Source organism: Puma concolor, chromosome E1, assembly GCF_028749965.1.
Source record: "Puma concolor isolate L17-30 chromosome E1, mPumCon1.1.hap2, whole genome shotgun sequence".
In the NCBI taxonomy this organism is placed as follows: Eukaryota; Metazoa; Chordata; class Mammalia; order Carnivora; family Felidae; genus Puma; species Puma concolor.
The window spans coordinates 62710503-62736810 of NC_141680.1; the positions used below are offsets into that span (position 1 = coordinate 62710503).

The 26308-nt window shown below is 64.0% G+C and overlaps 2 protein-coding genes across 5 annotated transcripts; one reads left to right on the forward strand and one right to left on the reverse strand.

Moving 5' to 3' along the window:
- The first annotated feature begins 6060 nt into the window (after positions 1-6060).
- Positions 6061-17746, forward strand: GCGR (glucagon receptor). 3 transcript variants are annotated; one of them, XM_086688251.1, is made up of 16 exons: positions 6636-6766; positions 10479-10650; positions 10761-10863; positions 11584-11691; positions 11779-11900; positions 11996-12102; positions 12190-12346; positions 12435-12594; positions 12671-12731; positions 12958-13027; positions 13250-13338; positions 13459-13597; positions 13673-13714; positions 14069-14484; positions 14528-15249; positions 17654-17746. In XM_086688251.1, the coding sequence occupies exons 2-14, from the start codon at positions 10588-10590 to the stop codon at positions 14297-14299; spliced, it is 1452 nt and encodes a 483-aa protein (XP_086544377.1). In that variant the 5' UTR covers positions 6636-6766; positions 10479-10587; the 3' UTR covers positions 14300-14484; positions 14528-15249; positions 17654-17746. The 3 variants fall into 3 exon arrangements, with proteins under 3 accessions (XP_086544378.1, XP_086544379.1, XP_086544377.1); XM_086688252.1 differs by lacking the exons at positions 6636-6766; positions 17654-17746 and adding an exon at positions 6061-6263 and having other exon boundaries at positions 14528-15766; XM_086688253.1 differs by lacking the exon at positions 17654-17746 and having other exon boundaries at positions 6627-6766; positions 14528-15766.
- A 1633-nt stretch (positions 17747-19379) lies between these two features.
- MCRIP1 (MAPK regulated corepressor interacting protein 1) lies at positions 19380-26077 on the reverse strand. Of its 2 annotated transcripts, none has more exons than XM_086688257.1 (5): positions 25989-26077; positions 21328-21383; positions 21115-21233; positions 20507-20608; positions 19380-20297 (listed from the first exon to the last, which is right to left on the reverse strand). In XM_086688257.1, the coding sequence occupies exons 2-5, from the start codon at positions 21333-21335 to the stop codon at positions 20233-20235; spliced, it is 294 nt and encodes a 97-aa protein (XP_086544383.1). In that variant the 5' UTR covers positions 21336-21383; positions 25989-26077; the 3' UTR covers positions 19380-20232. The 2 variants fall into 2 exon arrangements, with proteins under 2 accessions (XP_086544383.1, XP_086544384.1); XM_086688258.1 differs by lacking the exon at positions 25989-26077 and adding an exon at positions 25788-25925.
- Between the last annotated feature and the right edge of the window lie 231 nt (positions 26078-26308).

A 26308-nucleotide genomic window follows, 5' to 3' on the forward strand; every position in this document is an offset into this window, starting at 1 on the left:
CTGTCCCCGTTTTGTCACTGACCCGAGCCTGGCCCCATCCGGAGCTGGCGGCCCCAGGGCCCCTTCCAGCCGCCACCATCCCTCTAAGTGGCCTGATTTGATCCAGCCACTTGGAATGACACCTAATGTGACTTTGCAGAGCCAAATGACACTGATGGTGGCCCCAGGGCGAGAGGCAACCGGCGAGACAGAGGCCAGGACCCAGGTGTCCTCCCAGAGGATGGGGGTCACTCGGGGAGAGAACGAAGGCCGTGGAGGGGAGGCCATTCTCCTTGGTCCCGCCCCCCCTTCCTGCAAGCGGGGGGCCTGGGTCCTTTCCCTGGGACGGGCCCTGAGGACAGAGCGTGACCCTGGACCAGCCACTTCACCTCCACAGCCTCAGGCTCCCCATCTGCAGAGGGGAGAGCACAGCCCTCCCCTCCACAGAGGCTGGTCCCAGGGATCAGAGTCCCCTGCAGGTCAAGTGCATGGGTTCTGGGCTCCAGATGCTTCTTCGTCCTGGAGGGTCGTTGGGCAAGCTTGCATTATTCAGTTCCTCTGTGCCTCAGTTTGTCTTCTTGGAAATGGTGCCCGGGCCAGCGTCCAGCCTGGAGGACGAGGGCCGCCTACAGATGTTTCTTTTACAACCAAAGTTCAAAATCAGGTGGTGGGGGGCGGGGGGAAGGGGAGAAAAAGCAGGTCAGGAGGAGGAAGACAGGAAGGAGCCCAGGGGCAGGGGCTGGAGGGTCGAGGCCGTCCAGTGCTGCAGCCATGGGGGTGGCCAGGCTGACACCAGGACCTCACCCCAGTCACACGCACAAACCCCGCACTTCTGCCCTCAGCCTCCAGGGCTCAGGGCTCCCACCTGCCACCTGCCACCTCAAGGCAGTGCCTCTCTGATGACACAATCTTTTGTTTGCAGACGGAACTGAGGCTTTCTACCCACAGCTGAATGTGCGTGGATGGACAGGGACAGATAACTGCCCCCCCCCCACCTCGGATGCACCTGCCACGGGGACACTGACCTGATATCTTGGTGCTTTACATTAAGAAAATACCACACGCACACACTTGAAAATGAAACAGAGCCTTGTATTGGTGAAGATTAACAACAGAAACCCCCAAATCCTACATGGGGTGAAGATGAGCACAATGGTTTTATTGGATTCATTTATTTTTTTAATGTTTATGTAGTTATTTTGCTTATATATGTATGTATGTATATGTATTTATTTTCTTAATGTATGTATTTTGAGAGAGAGAGACAGACAGGGCACAAGCAGGGGAGGGGCAGAGAGAGGGGGCACAGAGCCCGACACGGGGCTCGAACTCACAAACCGCGAGATCATGACCTGAGCTGAAGTCAGACACTTAACCGACTGAGCCACCCAGGCGCCCCCACCCTGTATCTTTTTTTTTTTTTTTTTTTTTTCCACCCTGTATCTATTAAAGACATTGAATTTGTTAAAGGCCTTCCCACAAGAGGACAGCTCCAGGCCCGGACAGCTTTCCTAGTCAATTCTACCAACTTCTTTTTTTGTTTGTTTTGTTTTGTTTGTTTGTTTTTGAATCCTACCAACTTCTAAGGAAGTAATAACACCACCTCCACAGAGACTTCCAGGAAATAGAAGACTAGGGGACACTTTCCACCTCATTTTATGAAGTCAGCATTTTCCTGATACCCACGCCAATTTTAATACACAAAAAATAAAATTACAGGATAATACCCTTAATTAGGACAGATGCAAAAATCCTTATTAAAATGCTAGCAAATCAGGGGCGCCTGGGTGGCTCAGTAGGTTAAGCGTCCGACTTTGGCTCGGGTCATGATCTCGCAGTTCATGAGTTCGAGCCCCGCGTCGGGCTCTGTGCTGACAGCTCAGAGCCTGGAGCCTGCTTCGGATTCTGTGTCTCCCTCGCTCTCTCTGGCCCTCCCGTGCTCACGCTGTCTCTCTTAATAATAAATAAATGCTGAAAAATTTTTTTCTAAAAACCGAGAACTGCTAAGGAAACTGGAGACCCAGCCGGCATGTAGAAGAAAACACTTACAGAAACACGTACCCGGTACAGGACTTGTGTCCAGAAGATATAAGGAACTCTTACAACTCAATAGAAATGACAAAATAAAATAAAATAAGCCGATTTTTTACTGAGAAATAGATTTGAACAGATGATCATGACAAAAGCCGCACCGACAGCCAGGCAGCACGGGCGGGGTTCCTGGGGAAGTTCAAGTGAAGACGCCCCAAGTCCCACTGCACATCTACTAAAATGGCCAAAAGGACCAAACACAGAGAGGCCCGACAGCCAGGACCGTGGAGGGTCGGCGGGGTGGGGTGGGGGGCACCTGCCCCTCCCCCTTGGGCAGGTGGGAACCCAGACGGAGCAGCCGCTCCAGAAAAGGGCCGGGCAGTTTCTGTCGAAGGGAGCAGACGCCTGCTCTGGGAGCCGACAGCCTCAGAGAAACGACCACCCGCGTCGCAGGGAGACCCACGCTTGTCCACTCGCAGCCGCCCGAGAGGGGACACAATCCGGGTGTCCGCCGGCCCGAGAGTGGAGAAACAGAGCTGTGGCTGCCAGCGGGGGACAGACAGAAGGGACTATTGTCACATCCCCGCCGCAGAGGAGAACCCCCAGGGCTTTGTGATAAAGAAAAACAGCCGGGGGCAGAGGGCCCCACACCCCATTACAGGATATTCCTGGAAGGGCAGGACCGCAGGGACAGAAGCCAGGTCAGGGGCGGCCTGGGGCTGGGGGACAGCAGGGACTTCTGGGGGCAAGACGCTGGGCACCCCCATTGTGGGGGTTACCTGGCTGCATGTGTGCACTGAACTACACATCTCTCAAGGGTAAGTTTCTCTGTGTGCAAATGAAGCCTCCACCAGCCTGACTTTCAACGGGGACGTGTCCATCAGAAGACAAAACACAATGCTGGCGAGCGCGGGCTGGCGGGATTACGAGGGGACACAAGCGCTCTAGGAACAGCCCGTCAAACCTAGCCACCTGACGATGGGCACAGCCCGATGACGAGAGAGCCCCGAGCCCGCGTGCACAGGAGGCCCGTCCGGGACCGCTCCTGGCAGCTCCACGGTCACGGCCGAGAAGGAAAGGAGAGGACGGCGTGGGGAGGAATCGAACCCAGCGCCCTCCATCGGACGCATGAACAGGAAAGTGGGCTTGCCCCACACGCGGGACTACCAGGCGGCAGCCGAGAGCCAGTGCGCCCCCCGGCTAACACGGGTGAGCCCTGGCTCACGTTCAAACCACTTTGTTTTTAAAAAAAAAATTTTTAACGTTTATTTATTTTTGAGACAGAGAGAGAACATGAACGGAGGAGGGTCAGAGAGAGGGAGACACAGAATCTGAAACAGGCTCCGGGCTCCGAGCTGTCAGCACGGAGCCCGACGCGGGGCTCGAACTCACCACCCCGAGATCGAGAGTCCCACGCTGTACTGATTGAGCCAGCCAAGGTGCCCCTAACGTTTTATTTCTCCAGACACCTGATATTTCCTGTACTTTTTTGTGTGTGAGACGTTTCATATATTTTTTTAATGTTTATTTGGGTAAGAGGGAGTGCGTGAGAGCACACGCAAGTGGGGGAGGGGCAGAGAGCGTCCCAAGGAGGCGCCGCATCAGCACAGAGCCCGACACGGGGCTCTGGCCCGCGAGCCGTGAGATCATGACCTGAGCCTAAATCAAGAGCCGCACAAGGTGGGGCGCCTGGGAGGCTCGGTGAGTTGAGCATCCGATTCTGGCTCAGCTCGTGATCTCGGGGCTCACGGGTTCAAGCCCTGTGTGTCTGGCTCTGCTGAGGGCTCAGAGCCTGCTTCAGACCCTCTGTCTCCCTCCCTCTGCCCCTCCCCTGTTCTCTCTCTCAAAAATAAATAAACATTAAAAAAAAAGTCGGATGCTTAACCAACTGGGCCACGCAGGTGCCCCTCAGATACGACACTTTTCATCTACAGGGGCTCTTTCTGGTTCTCTGCCCGTCTTCCACGATGTCCTGTTCCCGCTGCAGGGGCGCCTCTCGCCGTCACCGCGGGGTGAGCAGCGCGGCCACCGCGTCGCTGACGTTTTCTCCAGCGTCCTTCTTGCCCTCAGTTCTCGGTCCCCGGTTTTCCGTCCACATCTAAGAGCGAGGTGCCAGGCAAGCCCGGGCTCTGGTTGAGTCAGATCTGATGGGTCTCACCCAAGCGCAGTGGCGCTGAGATAGGCGCTCCGTCCCCTCTTGTTGATAGAGGGGACATGTATGTGACAAGTCGGGGTGGGGAGTGCAAAGCCGGGAACAAAACTACGTCCCGGGTCAGGAGCCCAGGGAAGGCGCCTGGAGGAAACGGTCCACGCGGTCAATAGCGGCTCTGTCTGGCGGGAGGACCCCCTTCTGGCTCCACCTTCTCTCCTGCAGCCCTGATGCCCCTCCCAACCCGGGCTCCCTCTGCCCTCGTTTCTGTTGTTCGGCCACCGGTCTGGCCACCCTAGAACATGAGGGTGGGCGTCTGTCAGGCAAGCGGGCGCTGGGCCTGTGGGCAGCACTCCATAAGCTGGTCAAGCACCTGAATTAAGCCCTGCTGGGCTTCTCTCCAGACCTCTCAGTGCAGACAGATGGAGCCCGCATTCCAGTCTTCACCCTGGCCTTCCCCAGAGCCCAGCCAGCATACCTCCAGGGACATGCCACTCCCCTCAGAGCCCTCGGGGACTCTGCAGCGGGCAGGCACCCTCCTCAGCACTCAGGCTCTGTGGGAAGGCCCAGCCCCCTTCTTTCCCAGCTCCCACTTTGTTTATGTCTTATGAGTTCCGTTATGTAAATAGAGGTGGCCCAGCCCTGGGAGGCCCCCCACCCCGATCTGTCCCATCCCCTTCTGATGCCCCCCCACTCCACCCCCCGCCCCCGCCCCAGTCCATGCGTCACAGGTGTTGCCCCCACCCCCCATCTCTTTAGCTTGGGACCCAACCAGGGCTGCAGGGCAGGGTCTCCCTTGGGGATGGACGGGGCGTGACCCAGATCTGTGCCCCCCCCTCCACGGGCCCCACCACAGAAAGGTGCGGGGGGGGGGGGGGGGGGAGCTGGAGGAAGGGGATGGGGGAGGGCGGAGGCAGAGGCAAAGGGAGTCTTTGGAAGCTAACTCCCCCCGCCCCCAGCCCAGCACCTGCACCCAACTAGCTGTGGCCCTAGGTGGAGCCACAATTTCTGACCTTTGCCTCTGACCTTTGCCTTCTGCCTGTTCCCAGAATGAAAACAGAAAGGCTAGCTCTGGGAGCAGGGTCTCGGGTGGGCTGGTAAGAATGGAGGTCGGAAGGGCACCCCCACCCTGGGATGGGGTGTGCGGCCGGGCACAGATGTGCTAAAGACCGGCTACCTGTAGCCCAGCAGGGCCAGCTTTAGCTCTGTTCCGGGGACTGCGGGATGGGCGGCAGGGGTGGCCTACAGGTTCCAGTGCCCCCCTAAAACGGAAGTAGAGTCGAGAGAAGGGTCCCGAGGACAAAGGATAGCACCAAAAAAGGAGCTGGGCCAGGGAGGCCGTCCTGGGTGACAGCGGGTGGCTGGTCAGGGGTTGACAGTGGAGAAGAGACCCGATAGATTCCAGAGAGACTCAGAAGGAGAACGGAGATTTGCTGATGGACAGGAGGCCTTGGGACACTGCCCGGTGTCCAGAGGCAGGTGGGGTGGGTGGAGGAAGTCCCTCTGGGAACTGGGAGCAGGTGGGGGGAGAGGGCTCCGGGGGGGAGGGGGGCCTTGGGCACCCAGAGGAGGCGGGGGGGGGGGGGGGGGGGACTGGGAGCTGTGAAGGAGAGGGAGAGAGCAGGGCAGTGAAGAGGGCGAGGGGGGAGTGCCACCCTGGAAGCCACAGACACCAGATAACGTTCTAGAAGGAGGGAGGACGGTTAGGGTCCCAGGATGCTGAAAGGCCAGGAAAGAGGAGGCCCCAAAGCGTCCCTGGGGTCTGGTGACCCTGAAGTCACTGGGCACAGAGCAGGGGCTGGGATTCAGGCTTTAGCCCCCTCCCGGGGGACGGGGAGGAGAGGGCACCCTCAGGAGGGTGAGCCCAGGGCAGAAGTCTGGGGAGGAGGAGGTTGGGAGGAGCAGAGCGCCCCCGGGGCACCGGGAGCAGCGGCGGGCGGCATCGGCGGGAGGAGTCGGGTCGGTGGCACCGGCAAGCCAGCGGTGCTGGAGAGGCCCCGAGAGCCCGGGGCCGGGGGACACCCCACGGGCCACCCTGCCCCCACCCAGCCCAGTCTGCCCCGTGGCGCGCTCGGAAGAAATGTCCCCCAGAGCCGCGGCGGGGGTAAGTGGGGTCCAGTCGGCGCGGCATCCGGGAAAGTGGCGGGGCGGGGCGGGGAGAGTGGAGGGGGGGCGGGGGGGGGGCGCGAGAGGAGGGGACGTCGAGTCACAGCCCCCCTCCCGCCACGGCCAAGCGCTCTGCGCACCCCCACCAGTCCCCCACGCGTCTCCTGTTCCCCGGGGTAGCCGCTGACCCGCCGCGACCCGGTCTGCAGACCCGTCCCGGGGGTGGGGGTCCGCAGGGCAGCGATCTGCGGGCAGGAGTCCGGGACCCGGGCGCGTCCGGAGGGCGGGCGGGGACCCTCCGTGCGGCTCCCCCTCCCCCCACCCCGCCCCCCGCGGGGCCGCTCCCGCCCCCGCCCCTCCGCCTCCGCCGCCGCCACCGCCACCCAGCGTCGCCGCCGGAAAGTTTGCGCGCGGCGGGCGCGGGAGCGGAGCGGGCGCCGACCCGAGAGCGCGGAGGGCGGCGAGGAGCCGGGGCCGGAGCGGGAGGCCGAGCGGCACACGGTGAGCAACCCGGGCCCGGCCCCGAGGGGACGTCCCCGGAGCCCACCCGGCCAGGGCCCGCGGGGTGGGCAGCGCAGAAATGGCCGGCGGGGACCCCTGTCGTGGGCCGGGCGGTCTCAGGGCCTGGGGTGTCGCTGTCCTCACCCGGGCCGACACCTCCGTCCCCATCCGATTCGCCCTTCCAGCTCAGACGGTCAACCGGGTCCCGCACCGTCGGGCAGTCTGGGGTCTCCTCCCTGGGGAGGGCGGCCGGGGTTGCGGGCGGTGGTCTCGGCGGCCCCGCGCTCTGTCCTGCGGCCCCAGTCAGCTCTCCACTCCTGTCCAGCACCCGCCCCCTTGGCCGCCCCGCAAGGCGCCCACAAGCAGCTCTAAGGAGACACCCCAGAGATTCCCAGGGGGAGGGCAGAGGCAGTCCTGCTTGTCCCCTTTGGCCCCAGCTCCCCAGAACAGGCCCCCCTCCCCGTCCCCCCAGCCCCAGGTCCCCAGGACTCCCACTGCATCATCCCTTCTACCCGGCTTCCCCAGGAGGGGGCGAGTGGCGCTGCACCCTGCCCGGCCCATTCTTCGTGGGGCCCACACTTGTCACTTTGACCCAGAGCGAGGGCCGGTGGCTGACCTGCTCTGCTCTGCCCCCACCATTCCAGTGCCCCCCCCCCACTACTTCCAGGCCTCGGGGTTTCTGTCCCCACCCTGAACCAACTGACCCCTGACGTCTGGGCACCCGCATGGTCACAGGACTGGCCCTGGCTGTCTCTTGGTCCCCCAGCGCTGGGGGATGAGGGTTGGAGGGGAATTGCACCCTGGCTGGCATCCAGGTCTGCCCCGCCCCACGGGGGTGGGGAGGACACGGGAGTCCGGCTTTGTCAACAGCCGGTGGCCCCTGATCCTGCCCTGGGGCCATGACCTTCTTGCCGCTTGCTCTGGTTTCACAAAAACACCCCCCACCCCCACTACCTCACACCCCTTTGAGGCTGGGAATCCTCAAACCCACCCATTTGGACCAAGGGGCAAACAGGGGGTGACCAGTGCAACCTAGCCGGTCCCCTGGACCAACCACCCATTCTGGGGCCCCTCCTCCAGTCCAGTCTGCCAGTCCTTCGGCTATCCCCAGTGGAAGCTGGTGGGATGGTGGCTGGGCCGTGAGCACCTAGGAGTGGTGCCTCGGGCAGGCTTGGGGCTGGGCACCCCCTGCAAGCCAGCCCAATAGGTGGTGTGGGGGGGGCGGCAGAATCCAAGGGGGAAGGGGAAAGGGTTGGGAAAGGGGACAGGAGGTGAGCGGAGCAGCTGGGGAAGGCCACCTCGTCCTTTCCCAGCCCACCAGGCGTCCCACGAGGCCCCTGACTCTGCCTCTCCGCTTGAGCCCCTGCCCACCTCTCCAGCACTGAGCTGACACTTGTGCGGGGGCAGTCCAGGACCAGGTCACCCGGTCCACGAAGGGAGGAGGCTCGGGTCCCTGGCGGGCCGTGCCCCACCCCCGCCGGCTCAAGCTAGGGTAATAAGGTGGGAAATAGCTAGCTCTGGAACTGTGGCCGATGGGGGGCTGGGGGAGCCCCAGAGCCGCGTCTCCGCCTCTGACCGCCTCATCGTCTCGGCTTCAACCCTCATCCGATCCAGCAAATATTTATCCCGGGGCTGGATTTCAGTGCTCCCCCGCGGTAGGGCAGGGGCCTGGCCACGGTCACCCGTGTGACAAAGCTCATTTACTCCTCAAGATAGGGAAGCAGGGATCCTCATTTGTAAAGTGGGGAAACTGAGCCTCTGGGAAATTAAATTCTTTCCCCGTGGTCCCAGAACCGGAACGGGGCTGGCACGCGACAGGCCCTCTGTTGTGGGGCCGGCCTGGCATCTGGGTGCCGAAAGCCAGGGCCCGAGGCCCTCAGCCTTGCACGGCCGAAAGTCAGCAAGGTGAGCTCCCCTGTTCCAGCCGGCTGCTCAGGTGCTGCCAGGCTTGTCCCGGCCGCCACCCCCAGCTGTGGTCCGAGGGGCTGTCCCTTCTGGCGTGGAGCTCCTCGCTGGTCCCTGCGGCTCCGCCGTCTCCCCATCCCCAGCTGCGGGGCTGGGCAGGGAAAACCTGCTGGGCAGTCCTTCCTCCCCGTGTCCCCTGCCTGCATCTTCCCTGTCCGCCGTGCCCCAGCCAGCCCTTGCCTCCCCCTCCCTGCCTCTCAGGCCACCCCTGCACCGCCTCTCCCTCCTGCAAGAGGCTGGCTCCTGCCTGTTCCTTACCCACCCAGCTCAGTGGCCGGAGCCGGCAAGGGGCAGGGCAGCGGACGGGGCTGGCCGATCAGCATCAGGAGATAAGGCCCCTTGGGCGACCCCAGGGCTGGAGATACCTGAAGTGGCCCTCGTTCTCCACCTGCCTGCCACTTTCCCTGCCAAAAGGGTCCTCCACACTGTGGCGCCTCCGCTCCTGAGCCCTCAGCCAGCCTGTCCCCTCGCCTGGCTTATAGACTGGGGACCGGTGACCGTTGGGTGAGGCTTCTACCGGGCTGGCCTGCACCCGTGGTCAGGGGCTGGGTCAGGAGCCCCACAGAAGTGCCAGTCCTGGATCACTGAGCTCTCACCCCACATGGTGACGTCTCAGGGTCCCCTTAGGGCTGAGGGGTGAGTTCAGGGGAGCCCTAGGTTGAGCTGGCCCCACGAGGGCCCAACTGGACGCTGATGGGAGGAAGCTGAAACCTTCCACCTGCCTGCACCCCACCCCGCCCCCTCCCACCCCTGGCCGCTCACTGTCTTCCAGCCAACTGGTTGTCCATCTGTCCATCCATCCGTCCATCACTTGTTCACTCCTTGCCAGGGTGCCCAGAGAAGGGATTATCTAGGGCCCTGGAGGGCTCACGCAAGCCATTCCTAAGGGAGTCCACACCCAGGCCCTAAGGGGCCCCTCCCTCCTGCCCTCGGGGAATTCACTCAGAGCCAAAGACAGGCTCTGAAAGCAAAGAAAGTCGATCCGATCTGCCACCCCAGCTCTCCACTCAGACTCAGGCCAGGCCCAGGGCACCCCCCTGCAGGCACCACCACGGCGGGGGGGTCCCGAGCTTGGGCAGCCAGCCACCTGCATTATGTGCCCCAGGGGATCCAGGAAGCCAGGCCTGAGCCTTGGGTGGGGCCCAGAGGGTACCCCTCGACACCCCAGTCCTGGGAAGAGGGCACGTGTGTGACAGGGACCATCCTAGGCATGTGCCCGGCACTCCCGGCCCCTGGACGAGGCTGGGAGCTGGCCTGGGGCCACCTGGATAACCACGGCACTGTGATGGATGGCCCTGGCACCCCGCCCCGGCCTGGCAAGCTGCCTTTCCCAGGGGCTAAGAATAGGTAGGGAGGATGGCAAGGGCCGAAGGGAGGAGGTGGGTAGCCAGGGAGGCTGCTTCGAGCAGCTTTGTCGTCAGGCAGGATGGTGACCGCCACCAGCATGGGGCGGGGAGAGCTCCGGGCCTGTCAGAGCTGCAAGACAGACAGCCACCAGCCGTGGGAAACCCAGCTCCCCCCGGGGGAGGCAGCACAGCCTCCACGACCCTGGGCAGCACCTCCTGGCACTGGGCCGGACCCCAACCCTGTCGTTGGCCAAGAGCGACTTCTGGCATCTTCTCCCTCCCGGCTCCCACTTCATCAACAGGACCAGAGGCTCAGAGGGGCGGTTTCAGGGAAGAAGAAAACCCCTCTGGTCGCAGCGGAGCCCAGCTGGGTCTCCTCACCCGTGGGGGTCCCTCCGCAGGCCCCGCTGCTTCGACCGGACTTCCCCAGAGGAGCGTGCGTGCCCAGGAGGACCGCTTTGCCCCAGCCACGCAGCCCCAGCCAAATGTGGGGGGCGGCCGCTCAGAGGCATGCCCCCCACCCGGCCACACCGCCCCCACTTTCTCCCGCTGCTGCTGCTGCTGGCCTGCCAGGTGAGCGCCACGGCCAGACGCCCCGCCAGCCCGCCCCCGGGCTCCCACCCACCGGCCTGCCTCTCCCGCTGATGCAGTCCTGTCCCCTGTCCCTTCACCTGTCCGCCCAGCCACAGGCCCCCTCCGCCCAGGTGATGGACTTCCTGTTTGAGAAGTGGAAGCTGTACGGTGATCAGTGTCTCTACAACCTGAGCCTGCTGCCCCCCCCCACCGGTGAGCCCCTAGCCTTTCACCATTCCTGGCCCCCTGCCCACCCTCCCCCCGTTTATAGGGGAGCCGCGGAAAGGCCAGTCAGCGACTTATTCAAGGCCACACACCAGGAAAGAAAAGAAACGGTCCAGAACTGGGAGCTACACAGTCCCCCACCTCCCCCCCAGTCCGCTGCTGGTCCCAGGGGTCATGTCTTTGCCCCCATGGAGCTTCAGGCCCAGCGGGCAGATGGGGTGGTGAGGGAGGCAGCCCACACGAGGCCCGGGTGCAGCGGGAGATGGGCCGTCATGCGGCGCAGGCAGGGACAGGGGCACGTAAGTTCTGAGGGTCACTCGGGGTCACCCGGGGTACAGCAAGGGATTAGGGCAGACCGGGAGGGAGGCCGAGAGCCGTTGTCCGATGGAGGGAGGGAGCCCGTGCTGGGCCGAGGGAAAGGGGATGTGAGCCACAGACTCGGGGCTGGACCCTGGAAGGAAGCCAACAGATAGGGGTTCGGCCCCCAGAGAGGGAGGCACTGCAAGGGGGCACTGGGAAGAGGGCCGAGCCCGGGTGGGTTTGGGGCACGTTGGAGACGGCAGGTGTGCAAGGGGAGCGGGGGAGGGCTGCATGCTGGGGAGCAGAGGATGATAGGCAGGGGCTTCTAAGAGGAGGCAGGACGGACGGCCGCGTAGGCCCGGGCCCTGCTGAGGGGCCCCTCCCAGCCCGCCCTGCTTTGCCTCGCAGAGCTGGTCTGTAACAGAACCTTCGACAAGTATTCCTGTTGGCCGGACACCCCTCCCAACACCACGGCCAACATCTCCTGCCCCTGGTACCTGCCCTGGCACCACAAAGGTAACTGTGGAGGGGCTGCGGGGCTTGGCCGAGGGGCCGGGGGCCGGGGGCCGGGGGCCGGGGGCTGACCGGAGCCTGCCCCTCCAGTGCAACACCGCCTCGTCTTCAAGAAGTGCGGGCCTGACGGGCAGTGGGTGCGCGGGCCCCGGGGGCAGCCGTGGCGGAATGCGTCTCAGTGCCAGATGGACGACGACGAGATTGAGGTCCAGGTCAGCCCGCGGCGGGTGCGGCGGGGCCCCGGGGAGGGGGGCGGGAGGCGGGGCCCGGCGGCGCCCCAGCCCTGACCGGCCACCGCGCTTTGCAGAAGGAGGTGGCCAAGATGTACAACAGCTTCCAGGTGATGTACACGGTGGGGTACTCTCTCTCCCTGGGGGCCCTGCTCCTGGCCCTCGCCACCCTGCTGGGCCTCAGGTACGCCCGCCCACCCTGCTCGGCCCCCCTCCGCCCCCACCGAGGGAAGCGGGCCGGCGGGCAGGCACCGACTCGCTGTCCCCGCAGCAAGCTGCACTGCACCCGAAACTACATCCACGCAAACCTGTTCGCGTCCTTCGTGCTCAAGGCCAGTTCCGTGCTGGTCATCGACACGCTGCTCAAGACCCGATACAGCCAGAAGATCGGCGACGACCTCAGCGTGAGCGTCTGGCTGAGTGATGGGGTGAGCACCCAGACCGGGCCTCCGGGCCTCCCGGCCCCAGGGCGGCAGGTGGCCGCGGGACCTGAGCTCACACCGCCCCTGCGGCCAGGCAGTGGCCGGCTGCCGGGTGGCCGCGGTGTTCATGCAGTACGGCATCGTGGCCAACTACTGCTGGCTGCTGGTGGAGGGCGTGTACCTGCACAGCCTGCTGGGCCTCGCCGCCTTCCCGGAGAGGAGCTTCTTCGCCCTCTACCTGGGCCTCGGCTGGGGTGAGTAGGCCGGTGCGGGGCGGAGGGGGGTCAGGCTGGCTGGGGCCACGGGACCACAGCCGCCCCCTCCCCACAGGTGCCCCCATGCTCTTCGTCATCCCCTGGGCTGTGGTCAAGTGTCTGTTTGAGAACATCCAGTGAGTATGGGCCGGCCAGAGGACAGGGCTGGGGGCGGCCGCAGGGTGGTGGCCGGACAGCACTGTGGGCAGAGTCAATAGTCAGAGGCGGGGGCGGGGAGCGAGCCTGCCCAAGGATGGGGGTCACTTGCGGCCCTCTCCCTTCCTCTCCCAAGGCACTGACCAGACCCCCCCATGGGTGGGGGGAGGGGGTGCTGGCGGGACCTGAGCCGGCCCCGCCCTGCAGGTGCTGGACGAGCAACGATAACATGGGCTTCTGGTGGATCCTGCGCTTCCCCGTCTTCCTGGCGATCCTGGTGAGGAAGTGAGGCACGGGAAGGGGTACGGAGGCTGCCGGCGTCTGGCCCCCGCCCCCTCCTCCTGGGTGGGCCCCGGGGGCCTGAGGAGGCGGACAACCTTGTTGGCCGCAGGGGGGGAGGCCCTGGCCCTCGGCTGGGACACCAGCCGGTGCCCAACCCCGGCCCGCGTGGCCGCCAGTGACAGGAGGGGCCGCCCTGAGCTCTGCCCTCCACACGCAGATCAACCTCCTCATCTTCACCCGCGTCCTCCGCGTCCTCGTGGCCAAGCTGCGAGCCCGCCAGATGCGCTACACCGACTACAAGTTCCGGTGGGTGCGGGCAGCTTACGGACCCCGAGGCCAGGAGGAGGCGGGAGGGCTGGGGGCGCGGGGGACACCAGGGCCCCAGCGGGCAGGGCTGGGTCCGGCGGCTCAGGCTCCTTCCCACAGGCTGGCGAAGTCTACGCTGACCCTCATCCCCTTGCTGGGGGTCCACGAGGTGGTGTTTGCCTTCGTGACGGACGAGCACGCCCAGGGGACCCTGCGCTCCGCCAAGCTTTTCTTCGACCTCTTCCTCAGCTCCTTCCAGGTGCCCGCCCTGCCCCCTGTAACCACCCGGCCCCCTCCGGGCCTGGGTGAGGCCCTGACTGCCTCCTCTCTCCAGGGCCTGCTGGTGGCTGTTCTATACTGTTTCCTCAATAAGGAGGTAGGCGGGGAGGTCTGGGACCCGGCCTGCGGTTGGGGTCGGAGGAGAGCTTAGGCGCCCTGGCCTCACCCGTGCAGGGGGCACCCCCCACGTCCATCTGCATTCACTGGCCACGGTCCCCATGATGCCGGGTGCTGCCCCCCCCCCCCCAAGATGGTCAGCCTCGGCCTGGTGCTCGGGGCATGCGCGGTGAAGAGGGGGGCCCGGGAACTGGAAGACCCCAGGGGCCCGTGGTGGTGCAGCCCGCCTTGTCTACACCCGGGGCCGCCGCCGGCGGGTCCTTCAAGGCTGGGAGGTTGGGGGTCCCGGCGGGGGCGGGACTGGCCCGACCTGCCCCGTCCCCCCGCCCCCCAGGTGCAGTCGGAGCTGCGGCGGCGCTGGCACCGCTGGCACGTGGGCAACTCGCTGCGGGAACAGCGCCACATGCACAGGCCCCCGGCCTCCGCCCGGCCCCGGGGCCGCCCCCCCAGCGCGAAGCTGCTGCTCTCCGGGGACGGAGGCGGCAGCAACGGGGCCGGCCGGGACCCATCCGCGGAGACCTGCCGGGTCAGCAGCCTCCCTGGGTTGGCCGAGAGCCCCTTCTAACTCCCCCGGGGGCCCCGGCCGAGGCCGGACTCGGGTGCTGAGAGAGGGCCCTGCTGAACCACCCAGAGCCCAGGCTGGAGGGACGGGAGCCGGACAGCGGCCCCACCGTCCACCCGTGCCCCGGTGTGGGAGGTCTGAGGGCCTCCCTTCTGCCCTGTGCTGGGGGCGGGGTGTGACGGGAAGCTGTTCTGTGAGCGCCTGCGCCTGCCGGTGTAGCCGGTGTTTAAGGACGGTGTTTAAGGACGTGTGTACCCTCCAACAATAAAGAGTCTGAGTAGCGGCCGCACCCCGTGGGGAGCTGGGCTGAAAGAGAGGGCGGGGCCGGGCCCAGGGCCTCCCCACGGAAGGGAGCAGCCTTGGATGAGGACTGCAGCTGGTGTGCTGCCTCTGGGAGCCCCCCCATTTTCCCGAGAACTTGGAGCTGGAACCCCTGAGGGGGTCCCAAAGCGCGACCGGTGGCTGACAGCGCTCCTCCCCGTCCCCACCGGGGCAGTTTCTAGCCACCCTCCCGTGCTGGTTTAGGTGGGGCTCGCCCACACCCTGGGCCCGAGGGGACGGTCCATTCGTTTTGGCTCCCAACCCGCAGAGGGTCACCATCAGCCAGCGGAGGGGTGTGAAGCGGCGGACGATGGCGGAGGGAAGTCGGCAGGTACCACACTCCTTCCGCCAACCCCGCGCGAATACCTCGGGCTCTCTCCTGGAGCCGGGGCTGAGCTCAGGCCCGATAGGGGCATCGGCAGACAATCCAGAACCGGATGTCCTCCACTGGCCGCTACTCGACCCCGGCTCTAACCCCAACAATTCACAGACCATTTAGCAGATGAAGTGGGGAGGAACGGACCCCCCGGAATTGAAATGGTCTGAGTGATGGCAGCAGCACTATTTTCCCAAGACCTCTGCGCCGTCCTGACGTCATCGCTTAGCAGAGGAGCCTGACCCGCTCCACCCAAGTGAGTGCAGCAAGGACACTGTCCGTGGCATGATGGGTGGGCACCCTGCTTGGCAGGCAGCAAGGGCTGGTGCTCACCAGGGAAGAGTGGCGTGTCCTACACAGGAAGAACCAGGCGGTGCACTTAGGCGGGGAACCCAATTGCTTGGGGAGCACCCCAAGGTCAAGGTTGCCATCTTGGGGATGGTGTATCTGACGCGGGGGATGGAGGCAAGTGCGGGAGGAGGAACGAGTGTGGGGATTGTGGTCACCCCTCCTGAGTGCCCATGCAGCCAGTGCGGTGACACCTGTTGGGCTGTGTGTCAGAGGAGAAAGGAGCCAGAGGAACAGAGAGCACAAGCTAACCAGCCTGCCAGGTGTCCCTGCCTCAAGGACCTGGGAGGTGACCACTGAGCTCTAGGGTGTGGGGTGCCCACAGCCCCCACAGGCCACGTGGGCTGGAGCTGCTCAGGCAGAGCCGGGCTAATTGGAGAAAATGAGAGGACAGAAGGCCTCTCAGGAAAGGTAAATAAAATTACTCACCCGCCAGGCACTGGGGCCCTCCCGAGGGGGCCTTCACCCTGTGCTGCCCACACCCACCGCAGGCCCGGATGTGGCAGGGAGGGAAGTGGCGGGGGGGGGGGGGGGGATGTCAGGGAGGCGCTGGAGACAAGTTAGGGGAGACTGAGCTCTTGCGTGGCCCAGGGGGGTCTCCAGCGTTACTGATTGATGGCGGTCTGCAGAGCTGACTGTGCCTCTGTAGGACTGGTGGGCAGTACCAGCCATGCAGCTGGAAGACTGAGGGCCTTGACCTTGAGGCTTCAGGCTACCCCTTGTGCCAGGGCCTCCCAAGCCCCTGCCCACAGGGCCCCCCTGCCAGCCCTTGATGCTCGGAAGCCTGTGTGGGCACAAGGAGGGCGTAAGCTCTCCTTCACGCCAGCTGAGCTCAGGGGTGGTGACTGCCTTGGGGAGTGTGCCACTCAACCTAGTGGCCTCCTGACAGCCCTCCCTATCCTGACTCCCTCTGCCCTTATCCTCCTTCACCCTTGTCCCTGTCCCCACGGGAACTGGAGCAGACCGGTAGAGCTGAGGGTGGAGGCGGAGGTCTGGCAGGGGCTGGACCTGCCCAGCCAATAAACACTGGCTCTGACCAGGCAGCCCTGCAAGTAGGGAGGAGGGGGATGGTTCGAGAAACCCACTTTCTCACAGCCCAGCACCCCCACCTCTCTCTGCCCAGGAGAATGAACACTCCAGGCCCTCTGCCTTCCCCATCGCTACCACAGTCCTTCACCTCAGGCCTCACCCCCAAAGAACACATGGGTACTGCCTTGCCTGTGTGCACATGCGTGTATACACACGCACTACTAAAATGAGTGTGAAGAACAAGAAAGAGGAATACCTAGACTACAATAAACAGGGATCAAACCTAGGAGAGTTGAGGGGTCATTCCCCAGGATGGCAGCTCTGCACCAGAGTGCATCACTAGGTGGGGGGCAGACAGCTCCAGGCGAGACACCCTCAAGAGGGCCAAAGTGACTAAACCAAGGGGAAATTTAAATGACCTGGTGGAGAATTCAGGACTTAATTAGTGTTAGTACATAGAAAACTAAGCAAATGAAAAAAAGAAGGCAATTAATAACTTCAAGGAAAACAAAAAGTTGGGCAGGACAGAAAAACAATCACAATTTACCACATGGTTCAGCTTCAAATACAAACATAGATGTCATAATGTAAATACTCAACACTGATGTAACCAAAGGTAGGGGAGAAAAAAAGAACTGTCTAGGAAGAATAGTGGATGGGAACGGCATATGTGTGTAGTGGAAAATCAAGAAGGAACAGCATATGTTTGCTACCTAGAAATACAAGTCAAAGTATCAGCTGAAGAGCTGAAAAGGGTTGCCTGTGGGTGGGGGAGGGGTGGGAGAAGACAGAGGGCTGCTGGTCCACTCTCTGAGCTGCCTCAACCTCTTCCTGGACACTTTGGCAAGCCTCAGCCCCAGATCCTCCCCCTGCCTGCTCTTTCTCTGACCTTTCCTCTGCTCAGTCCCTTTTCCTGCTTCCTCCTCCCCTCCCTGACAGCCCTGCCCAGGGACCAGGCCACATTTCTCCTCCTCTCATCAATCTGTGAAAACTATCTTTCTAGATGATTCCCAATTTTATCTCCAGCCCCTGTGGCTCTCTCATATCCACACTTTGGACCCATCTTCCCACGTAACACCTCAAATCCCACAATCCACAGAGCTCCTCACTGCCCCACCCCCACCTTCCTCTTTCTAGAGTTCACTGAGATAGCCCTAATAGGTCTCTCTCCTTCTACCCTGAAACTGCCTACAGTCCTTTCTCAACTTTAGCAGCCAAAGTGATCATATTACATCCAAGGTCTCTTCCTATGAATCCCATCAGGCCTCTATATCTCACTTCAGTTAACAGAAACGCAGGGGACAGAGGAGCCCGTTAGCAGAAGGAGGTGACTGGCCAAATCCAGAGTGTGGGAAACTCCACTTTGAAGCACCCCAGGGTCCTCAATACCAAAATGGGGCAGGGCAGCTGTTAAGACTTAAGGAACGTGTCCAGCAGAGGCAGCTGATGCACTCTGCCTTCCCATCCTGAGTCTGTGACCCACCGAGAATGCGTTTAGATGAGGGGAATGTGGACTGGGGATTATTGTTCATGCTCAAGGCACATGAACATGCTCAATATTTACTAAATTAAAATTCTGATAAAACTAAAGTCCTAAAACTTGAATTAGGGCAGTCTCTTATAGGAGGCCATTTCATTCGTGAAACTAGGGTAATAAAACTTGCCCCACGGAGTCACTGACATCGAATGAAATGACGTGCACACGTGCAGCATACAACGTGGAGAAACAGACGCAGCCCTGGTCCACCACGCTGCCCGCCGCCCTCACTGTTCCGAGGTGAGGCGTCTCCAGCCACTCGTAGGCAGCCGCACAGCGCTGGTGAAGGCACCTTGGACAGGGAGGTGGCAGCACAGCTGGGGCTGGGCTCAGCCCAGAGGACTCATGCCCACCAGACGGCTGGGCCAGGCCAACAGGGAGGACTTCTGCCCAACCACCACCTCCCACTAGCTAGCATTCCTCCACCCCATGTCTGCCCCTTCCCCCCTGGTCCCAAGACCCCCTTTATGACCACAGAGTCCTCATCCACCGGTCATAATCTCCAAATGGACACCTGGACCCCAAGTTAGGAAGGGGTGGTTCCACACCTAGCCGGCATGCCTCCTCCGATCTGCCCTGCCCCCACCCGTCCCCTGCCCCCCCCGAGCTTCCACCCACCTCCCAGGTGCTCTGGGCAGACACCACAGGCTGAGGGCCTCCATTTCACAGAAAAGCTAAGTTTGCAGGGACATGAAGAGTGAAAAAGGCTTCGAGGGGGTGTCCTGTGGTCCCCCCACACACAGTGGTGGGGTGTACGGGTCCACGGCTATCACCACTAGTGCACGAGGCCAGGGAGGGTAGCTGCGGGCACTCAAACCCTCTGCAAAACACCCCACGGGTCCCCAGGGAGCAAACAAGGCCACGTGGTTAGAGGCTTGGCTCAGGGCCTGGCACCAGCCAGCGCCCACTGGCAGCGAGCCAAGGCGGCTGTTTATTGCAGGACCTGTCCTTCCTGTGCCCCTTCCCTGGGGAGCCCCCCTCCCCCCACCGGAGAAGATGCCTCCTGGAGTCACCTGTAGGGCCCCAGAATACTCTTCCAGGAAACAGTGTTCCCAAAATAAATTCCAGTTTGGCTTATCTGGGCCTGGCCTGCCAGGGCTTTCCAGGTTTGAAGGTCAAGTGCACTTGGGTCTCTCTCAGGGCTCAACGGCCACCCCTTCATCTGAACAGCAGCGAAGCCACTTCCCTCCGGGGTCCAGCACAGAGGTTCAGGGCTGCAGAGGGAGGCTGCTGCCTGTAGGGCCCCGCCCTTAAGAGGATGGTCCCCTGAAGAGCATAGAGCCACCCCAACCGATCTCTCCTCCAGAAAGCCCCACGTCCACCTCCCACGGCCCCCCGGGAGGCCTGAACCCCCCTAGAGGATCCCAGGGATCAGATGAAATTTCTGGATTCTGGCGCCCAGACCGTGACCTTGGACCTCCAGCCCCGCGTGGGCTGCTGGGACAGCGGCCTGACAGACCAAGGGGGGCCGATCCAGCGCCACCCGCCTTTATTCACTGGTCCTTGGGCTTCAGTCACAGACACTTGGCTTTTGGAGAGCACAGGAAGAAAGGGGGGCCCTGGTGACCGTCCCAGCACACAGCACAGGGCCAAGGCCAGCCTCATACCCCTGCCCCAGGGGGCTGCTGTGGCCACAGGGCCACAGACAACAAGGGGCTAGGCCTGGTTGCCCAGGACCCCTTTTGAGCGGGTGCTCGCAACATCCCAGGCCCAGAGGGCTGGTGCCAACCCGAAGCTGGTGCAGGGAAGGACAGGGCCAGTCTGGACAGTGGGGTGAAGAATTAGATGCTCCCCAACGTGTCCAGGCCAGAGAAGCAGCAGGAGTTGGTAGGGAATACAACAGGCATGGAAGGGCCACCCTTGTCCTGCCTCCTGGCCACTTCAGGGCCAAGGCCAGCCCAGTACCACCAGCCTGGGAGACGGCACAGGCCCCCCAGGTCTCCCTCGTGACCTTGGAAGTAGCCGGGGGGCAGGGGGTGGGGGCAATGGAAGGTGACGGGAGGTGGAGGGGAGTCAGAGCCGAGGCCCTGGGGTGGGGGCAGGCAGCTCCGAGGAGACAACTACAGGGAGAGCGGGGGCTGGCAGGGCCCAGACCCGCCCAGGGGCAGGGGCAGCTCAAGACCCCCTAGGAGGAAAGGAGGGGGCTCAGGAAGGAAGGGCAGGCCTTGGCCACCAATCATGCCCCTCCCGGTCCTGGGGTTGACAGCCCCCTGGGCACACAGCCCCTCCCCCTCCCAGGAACTGAGCCGACGGGAGACCAACATCGGGTGGCACCCGGGTCTCCCAGAGGCAGGGGGGTGGGGGGGTGGGGAGGGGACACCGGCTTCAGGACTTCTTGGCGTCAGGCGTGCTCCGGCGCTTCAGGTCACCCAGGTCGATGGGCTTGAAGGCTGTCAGGGGACGGGGCGGTCAACGGTGGCACAGACGGAGACCGGGCCCGGGCCCCCCATCCCGTGCCTGCCTCTGGAAGCCCTGGGCCCGGACCCGTGCGGCCAAACCGCATCGCGAGTGGGCAGCCTTCTTGCCCTCCGCCCTCCACCCTCCGCGGCGCGGGGCCCCTGGCCAGGCCCCTCCCTCCCCGGTCGTCTTCCCCACTCACTCTTCAGACTGGGGTTGGGGACCTTCTCCACGTACTCCTCCACCAGGCCCCGCTCGCTGCCCGACATCTGGCTCCGCAGGTCTCGCTCCACTCCCTGCCAGGCTGCGGAGAGCAGGGAGGACGTCAGATCCCCCAGCGCGGCCAGGCGGTGGCAGGCGGAGCCCACGCGCTCAGCGCCCTCGCCCCTTCCCAGCCCTCAGAGCTCCGCGCCTCCGCGTCTGTAGGGGGCTGCGGTCACAGAGACACGCGACACGCGGGACCCGGCAGCTCTCCTCCAGGAGGCTCTGGGCCTCTCCCGCCTCCTGGCACACTCATCACGCACACGCTCATATGCCCCGGCCGCACTTCTGGACACCCCTGGGTCCTCCTGGGGGGCACCGTCTGCCCGTCTTCCACAACGGTCCCCTGTCCTCACGTAAACCTGGCCCGCTCCAAATGGGGCCTGTCCTAGGAGCTGCCCGCCTCCCACTACAAGGACCGGGTCTCCTCAGCAGACGAGTCCCCGGTGACCCCAGCTGCCGGGCCCCTGAAGGCCAGGGGAGAGCCCGTATCCCGGAATGGCAAGAGGGGGGTTCTGGGGAGTTCCTGGCTGGCGGTGCCCCGCGTACCTTCGTAAATGAAGCGCACATTCTCCTCGTGGGCAGGGGTGAAGATCTCGCTGCTGCTGGGGGGAGAGCGGGGGCTACTGTTCCTCTTGCCGTTGTAGACGACTCTGGAGACGGGGGAACTGGGGGGGGCCCAGCACGTGAGGAAGGGCTGGGGGCAGAGTGGGGCCCACCCCCGGACCCCTGGGCGAGGCCGCTCCACAACCCGAGACCCACCTGGTCATCGCGGGGGTGTCTGGTCCTCACGCTCCGCTGCCGGGTCCCCTCGGCCTCTAGAAGGGAAGCCCAGACCCCAGAGGTGGGACAGAGTTGCGCCTCCTCCCTCAAGCTGCCCACCGGGGTCCCTCAAGGCTGGGGCGCAGCCCCAGTGTGGGCACAGTCAAGCACGTGGAGGCTGGGGGCCAGCAGCCGGCACCTGCGCTCAGAGCAGCCTCGGTTCTGGGCAGATCCCGGCGCCTGGGCCCCCGCTACCCAGGGAGCCCCTTCCCCTGCAGTCAGGCAGCTTGGGAAGGCGCCAGCAGCAGAGCCCAGATGCCCCCTTTCCAGAGTCCCGGGACACCTGTCAGGGAAGTGTGGGCCTGCGGGAAAGGGCTGCCACCATCCCAGTGAACCCCACCTTCACCCTCACTGCCTGCGGGGGCCCGGGGGCTGCCTGCACTGAGCCTGGTTCCCTGTCTGCAGGGCCATGCTTCCTCAGTGAGGAGTCGAGCAGAGCCGGAGCTTCCTGGTCCCAGAGGCCGGGGCGCGAGTGAACTGGGGCCCTGGACACAGAACCCAACGGGGAAGGAGGGCCGGGGTAAAGGTGCGAGCCTGGAAGCAGCAGCTGGGCCTGACCGAGGGACCGAGACCCTGGGGTGCCGCCTGCTTGCGGCCATAGCCCCGGGCGGGGGTTACTCTCAGGCTCACTCTAAAACCAGCCAGCTGGACAGGGTTCCCTCTCTGGTGGACGACACAGCACAGGGTGAGGACGCTGCCTACTGCCCACACGGGGCCGGTCCCAGGCCTGGCCTCGGGACAGGACAAGCCTAGGTGCCAAGGGCAGACGGAGGGGGCCCTGAATGCAAGAGCCCCCGCCCCTCCGGCCCCAGCGTGCAGCTACAGGCCTTCCCAGAGGGCTGGAGCGGCGGGACGCTGTGGACACCCGCTCTCCGGTTCGCTCGCCGTCTCACCAATGATCAGGCATTTGAACACCCACACAGCTGAACGCAAGCCCAGGCGGCAGAGCAAGAACCACAAAAAAAAACCACAGAACCAGCTTCCTGGAGGGTGTGTGCAACCCTGTGCCCCTCCCTCACAAAGTGACGTCTTCTTTCTTGGACTCAGGGGTCTCCCTGCCCTGGTCCTGTCTCCCAGGCACCGGCCCCTGGAACACCAGAGCAAAAGGGAGCCCTCTCGGGCCTAAGGGTGCGCTGGTCGACCCGGGGGGCTATCGGCAGTGGGACACGGCGGGGAAGCTCCGGTCCTGCCACAGGATGGCCCCCCGCCTCAGCCAGGCCCCCCTCTCCTCCTGTACTTTGCTCTCCTCAACCCCGGAGGCCACTGCTCAGGGCACCTGCCTTCCCAGCCTCACCCGCCCCAGTTCGGGCCTCTCCCCGCACGGCAGCCTCTGCCTCTTCTGGCCACAGCCTCTGGGGGCCACCCAGCCTTTGTGGACACTGTGGCGTCATCTCAGGGCCGCCTACTCACCCTCTCGGGCTAACTCAGGTGCTCACCCCCTCCTGGCTCCGGTCGCCCTGCCTGCAGGCACGTGCCGAATGGGGTTCTCTGGACACCTCACCGGCTCCCCTGTCCCTGCAGACCTAAGGCCAAACCCGGGTTGGGCCCAGAGCAGCTGGCCCGCACGGCTGTGCCTGAGACCAGAGCCCTGGACCCACAAAGCACTCGGTCCCCACACCAGGGACCCGGCCCGACTGCCTGCTGGGCTTCCTGACCAAACCAGGAGCAGGATGAGGTCACATCAGTTCCCTGTCCCAGGGCTGTGCATCTGTCAGCAAAGGGCTGCCTGTACGGACATCCTACTTTAGCTAAGGAGGTTTCTGCTACTCTGGAAAGACAGGACTGGCCACACAGTCAGCAGGTTCTCACCCCCTGGGGACTTGAAGAACGAGGCTAATATAACATTTATGGGCGCCGCCTCCCGCCTCCTTCTGCAGCAGAAAATCACACCCCACCCAGCTGACGGCCACAGCCTAGGTCCTACCAACCCGTCTTCCCAGGAACATCTGGGTCCTCCCGCCCCCTCCAGAGCTCAGCTTCGGGCCCTGGGTCTTCACCACCAAGACCCTGTACTGCTGCCCCCCCCCCCCCGGGTCCTGCCACCCGGCAAGACTCGGGGACACTGAGACTCTTCTCCTGGAAAGAGACCAGGGGCCTGGTGCCTTCCTGGAGACAGAAAGGACAGTGACCCGCCACTCGCTCACCCTCATCACCTCTTCCCATCTGCAGCCGCCCCTCCTCCATCTACCACCCCCCACAACACGACAGCCAGCTGCACCACTATCCCCCACCCTTGTCCTAATTCCCCTCCCCAAATAATTCCCCACCCTGCACGCCCTGGGCCCTCTAAAGCCATCAAGCCCTCAATCTGGCCCCAGTCCGTTTCTTTAGGTGTCACCCATTGCTGGGCCCACCCACACACACAGTATAAACAGAGCCGCCTCTGCCAGCTGCCATCACCACGGAGAACCACACGCAAATGCCCCCTTTGTGCGCCTTGACTCTTATCCAAGCCAACGGCAGGGCCCACGGCAGGGCCCAGAACCATTCTGTGGCTGGAGATCACCCACCCCCTGCTCTGCTGCCTCCAGGGAAATCCCTCCCTCTCTGGACCTCAGAGAACTCACTGAAGCCAAAGCAGCCCCCGAGATGGCTCGCCAGGTTCTCCCGCTTGACAGGGACCCCAGCACAACCATGTGGAGCTACCACCTCGAACGACACCTCTGTGGCTCCTCATCCAATAGGACCACAGACACGCCCTCAGACAGGACCGTCCTAGGAAGAGCGCGCTAACTGGGCACTTCTGGGAGCGGAAGGGCCACTGTTGACCACAAAGCACGACTGTGGACAGTGCTGGACGCACCAAATGCAGAGCCAGCCACTCAGAGGAAGGCAGAGGCCCAGGAAAGTCCAGCATATGTGAAGAGGCTGCGGTACCGCCAGCCACAGCAAGCACTCGCTACGGGCTGGTTACAGGCTTGCTGGGCACAGCAGCCCGGCACCCAGCAAGGCAGAGTCTGAACCCCAAGGAGCCCTAGCCTCTGAGCCTCCGGGGCAGCAGACAGGGCCAGGGCCGGACAGCTCAGCCGACCTGAGCCCTCCGGAGCCCATCACTGCCCTTGCCTGCACCCCTGCCAGGTCCCGGGACACCCCTGACGTCAACGTGGCTGTGCTCAGAGACAAGGAGGGAGTCTTCCAGATGGCTGAATTTTGTACCTTGCCCTTCCATGGGAACCAAGGACTTCAGAGACCTCCTAGGGGAAGGCAGGGCATGGGGGGGGGGGGGACCCGAAGCCCAGCCTCTGGCCACCCAGTCTCAAATTCTTCCCCACCCACCCCCCCACAGCCATATGCTTTAGGGCAGGAAAGAAGATGCTACTCTGTTTTCCAGAAAAGTGACAATGAGTATTCCAGAATTAGAATCGGTGATGCAAATGGTGGGCATTCCTTTAGAATTTCCGATGTTAAATTTTTCTTAGATTCCGCTTTCCCATCACATCCTGTGTCTTTGTGGTACTCAACAGTTTCAGCCCCTAAGACTTCTAGAAATGATGTTACCCCAACAACAGCCAGAATACTGCTGTACGCCACGTCCAACAGGGGCTTTCCCTTGAAGACCCCTCAGGCCAAGCCCCTAGCGCTGCCCCACCCCCACCCCCTCTTTTCTGGCTGCTGGCAGCCGCTCCCATCCCCAGCAACAGACCAGCGCCAGCGTGTGCACCCCCCACCACGTGACCTGGAAACCTCAGCTCACCCCAAATCAAGCCCACGCCCCGCTTCCTCCCCTCCCCACTCCCACTCCTCTCTTCAAGCTCTCTACCCAGGACTCCCTCACTGCTCATCACAGACACCTCAGGGCCTTTGCTCAAGGTGTCCCCTCTGCCCAACACGATCTGACTCATCCTTGGGAGTCAGCTACAAGACAGCCTTTTCTTGGAAGTCTCCCTGGGGCTGGGCGGAGAATACAACTTTTGCACCTCCGTATCATCTGATGTTTATGACAGCCCGGTGGCCTTCGTGATTAGAAAGCCGACCCCACACGGCTTCCACCCCATCTCTGGAAGCCCCCTACGGTGGTCAGGCCCTGCAACCCAGGGAGCTCCCCGAGGGCGGGGCAGACGCAGGCCCGTCTTCCCCCGTTTCCACCCTGCACCTGGCACCGCACCACCTGGCCTGCGGAGGCCGGGGCTGTGGGAAAGGCTGGATAACGGAGGGCAGGGAAAACGGCGGGGGGCCTGGCCAGCTGCATTCCAAGAGCCAAGGAGCATCCTCAGGAATGCTCCCTTCGGAAAGGGGGGAAGGCAGGACATTTGTCAACCACCGCGGCGGCAGCTTCAGAGAATGGAAAGGGCGGGCCCATCGCTGCCCCTTCCGCGCCCGTCTCCCCCGGGGGGACCCAGGCGCCGCGTCCCGGGACAGGTGCGGACCGGCCCCGCCACGTCCCCACGCCCCCTCCTCACCGCACCGCCCGCGGCGGGATGCGCACCCCCCCCCCCCCCCAGCAGGCCCAGGGACTCAGGCGCAGCGGACGGAGCGGGGCGCCCGGTCCCGGCCCTCCGCGACCCCGCCCGGGACCTGCCCTAGCGAGCCGCCGAGCCAGGGCGGGTCCCGGCCGCGCCCGCCCCGCCCCGCCTCCGCCCCCGCCCCCGCTCCCGCCTCACCTCGCCCGCTCGGCCACCGCCGCCGCCGCCAGCTGGGGCCCGGCCGGAAGTGACGCCACCACCGCGCGCGCAGGCGCAGGCGCGGGGGGGCACGTGACCGGCGCGCGCGCGCCTGGGGGCGGGGGCGGGGCCGCTGGGGGCGGGGCCAGAGACCGGGGGACGGCGGTATGGGCGCCTCGGGTTTCGTTAGGTCCGGGGTCGGCGGGGTACCGGGGGGGGGGGGGGGGGGAACGGCGGGAGCGGGGGCTGCAGAGCCGAGGGGGAGCGGAGTTGAGGGCTGGGGACGCTGGGGTTCTGGGAGTCGGGGGTCGGCGGGATCA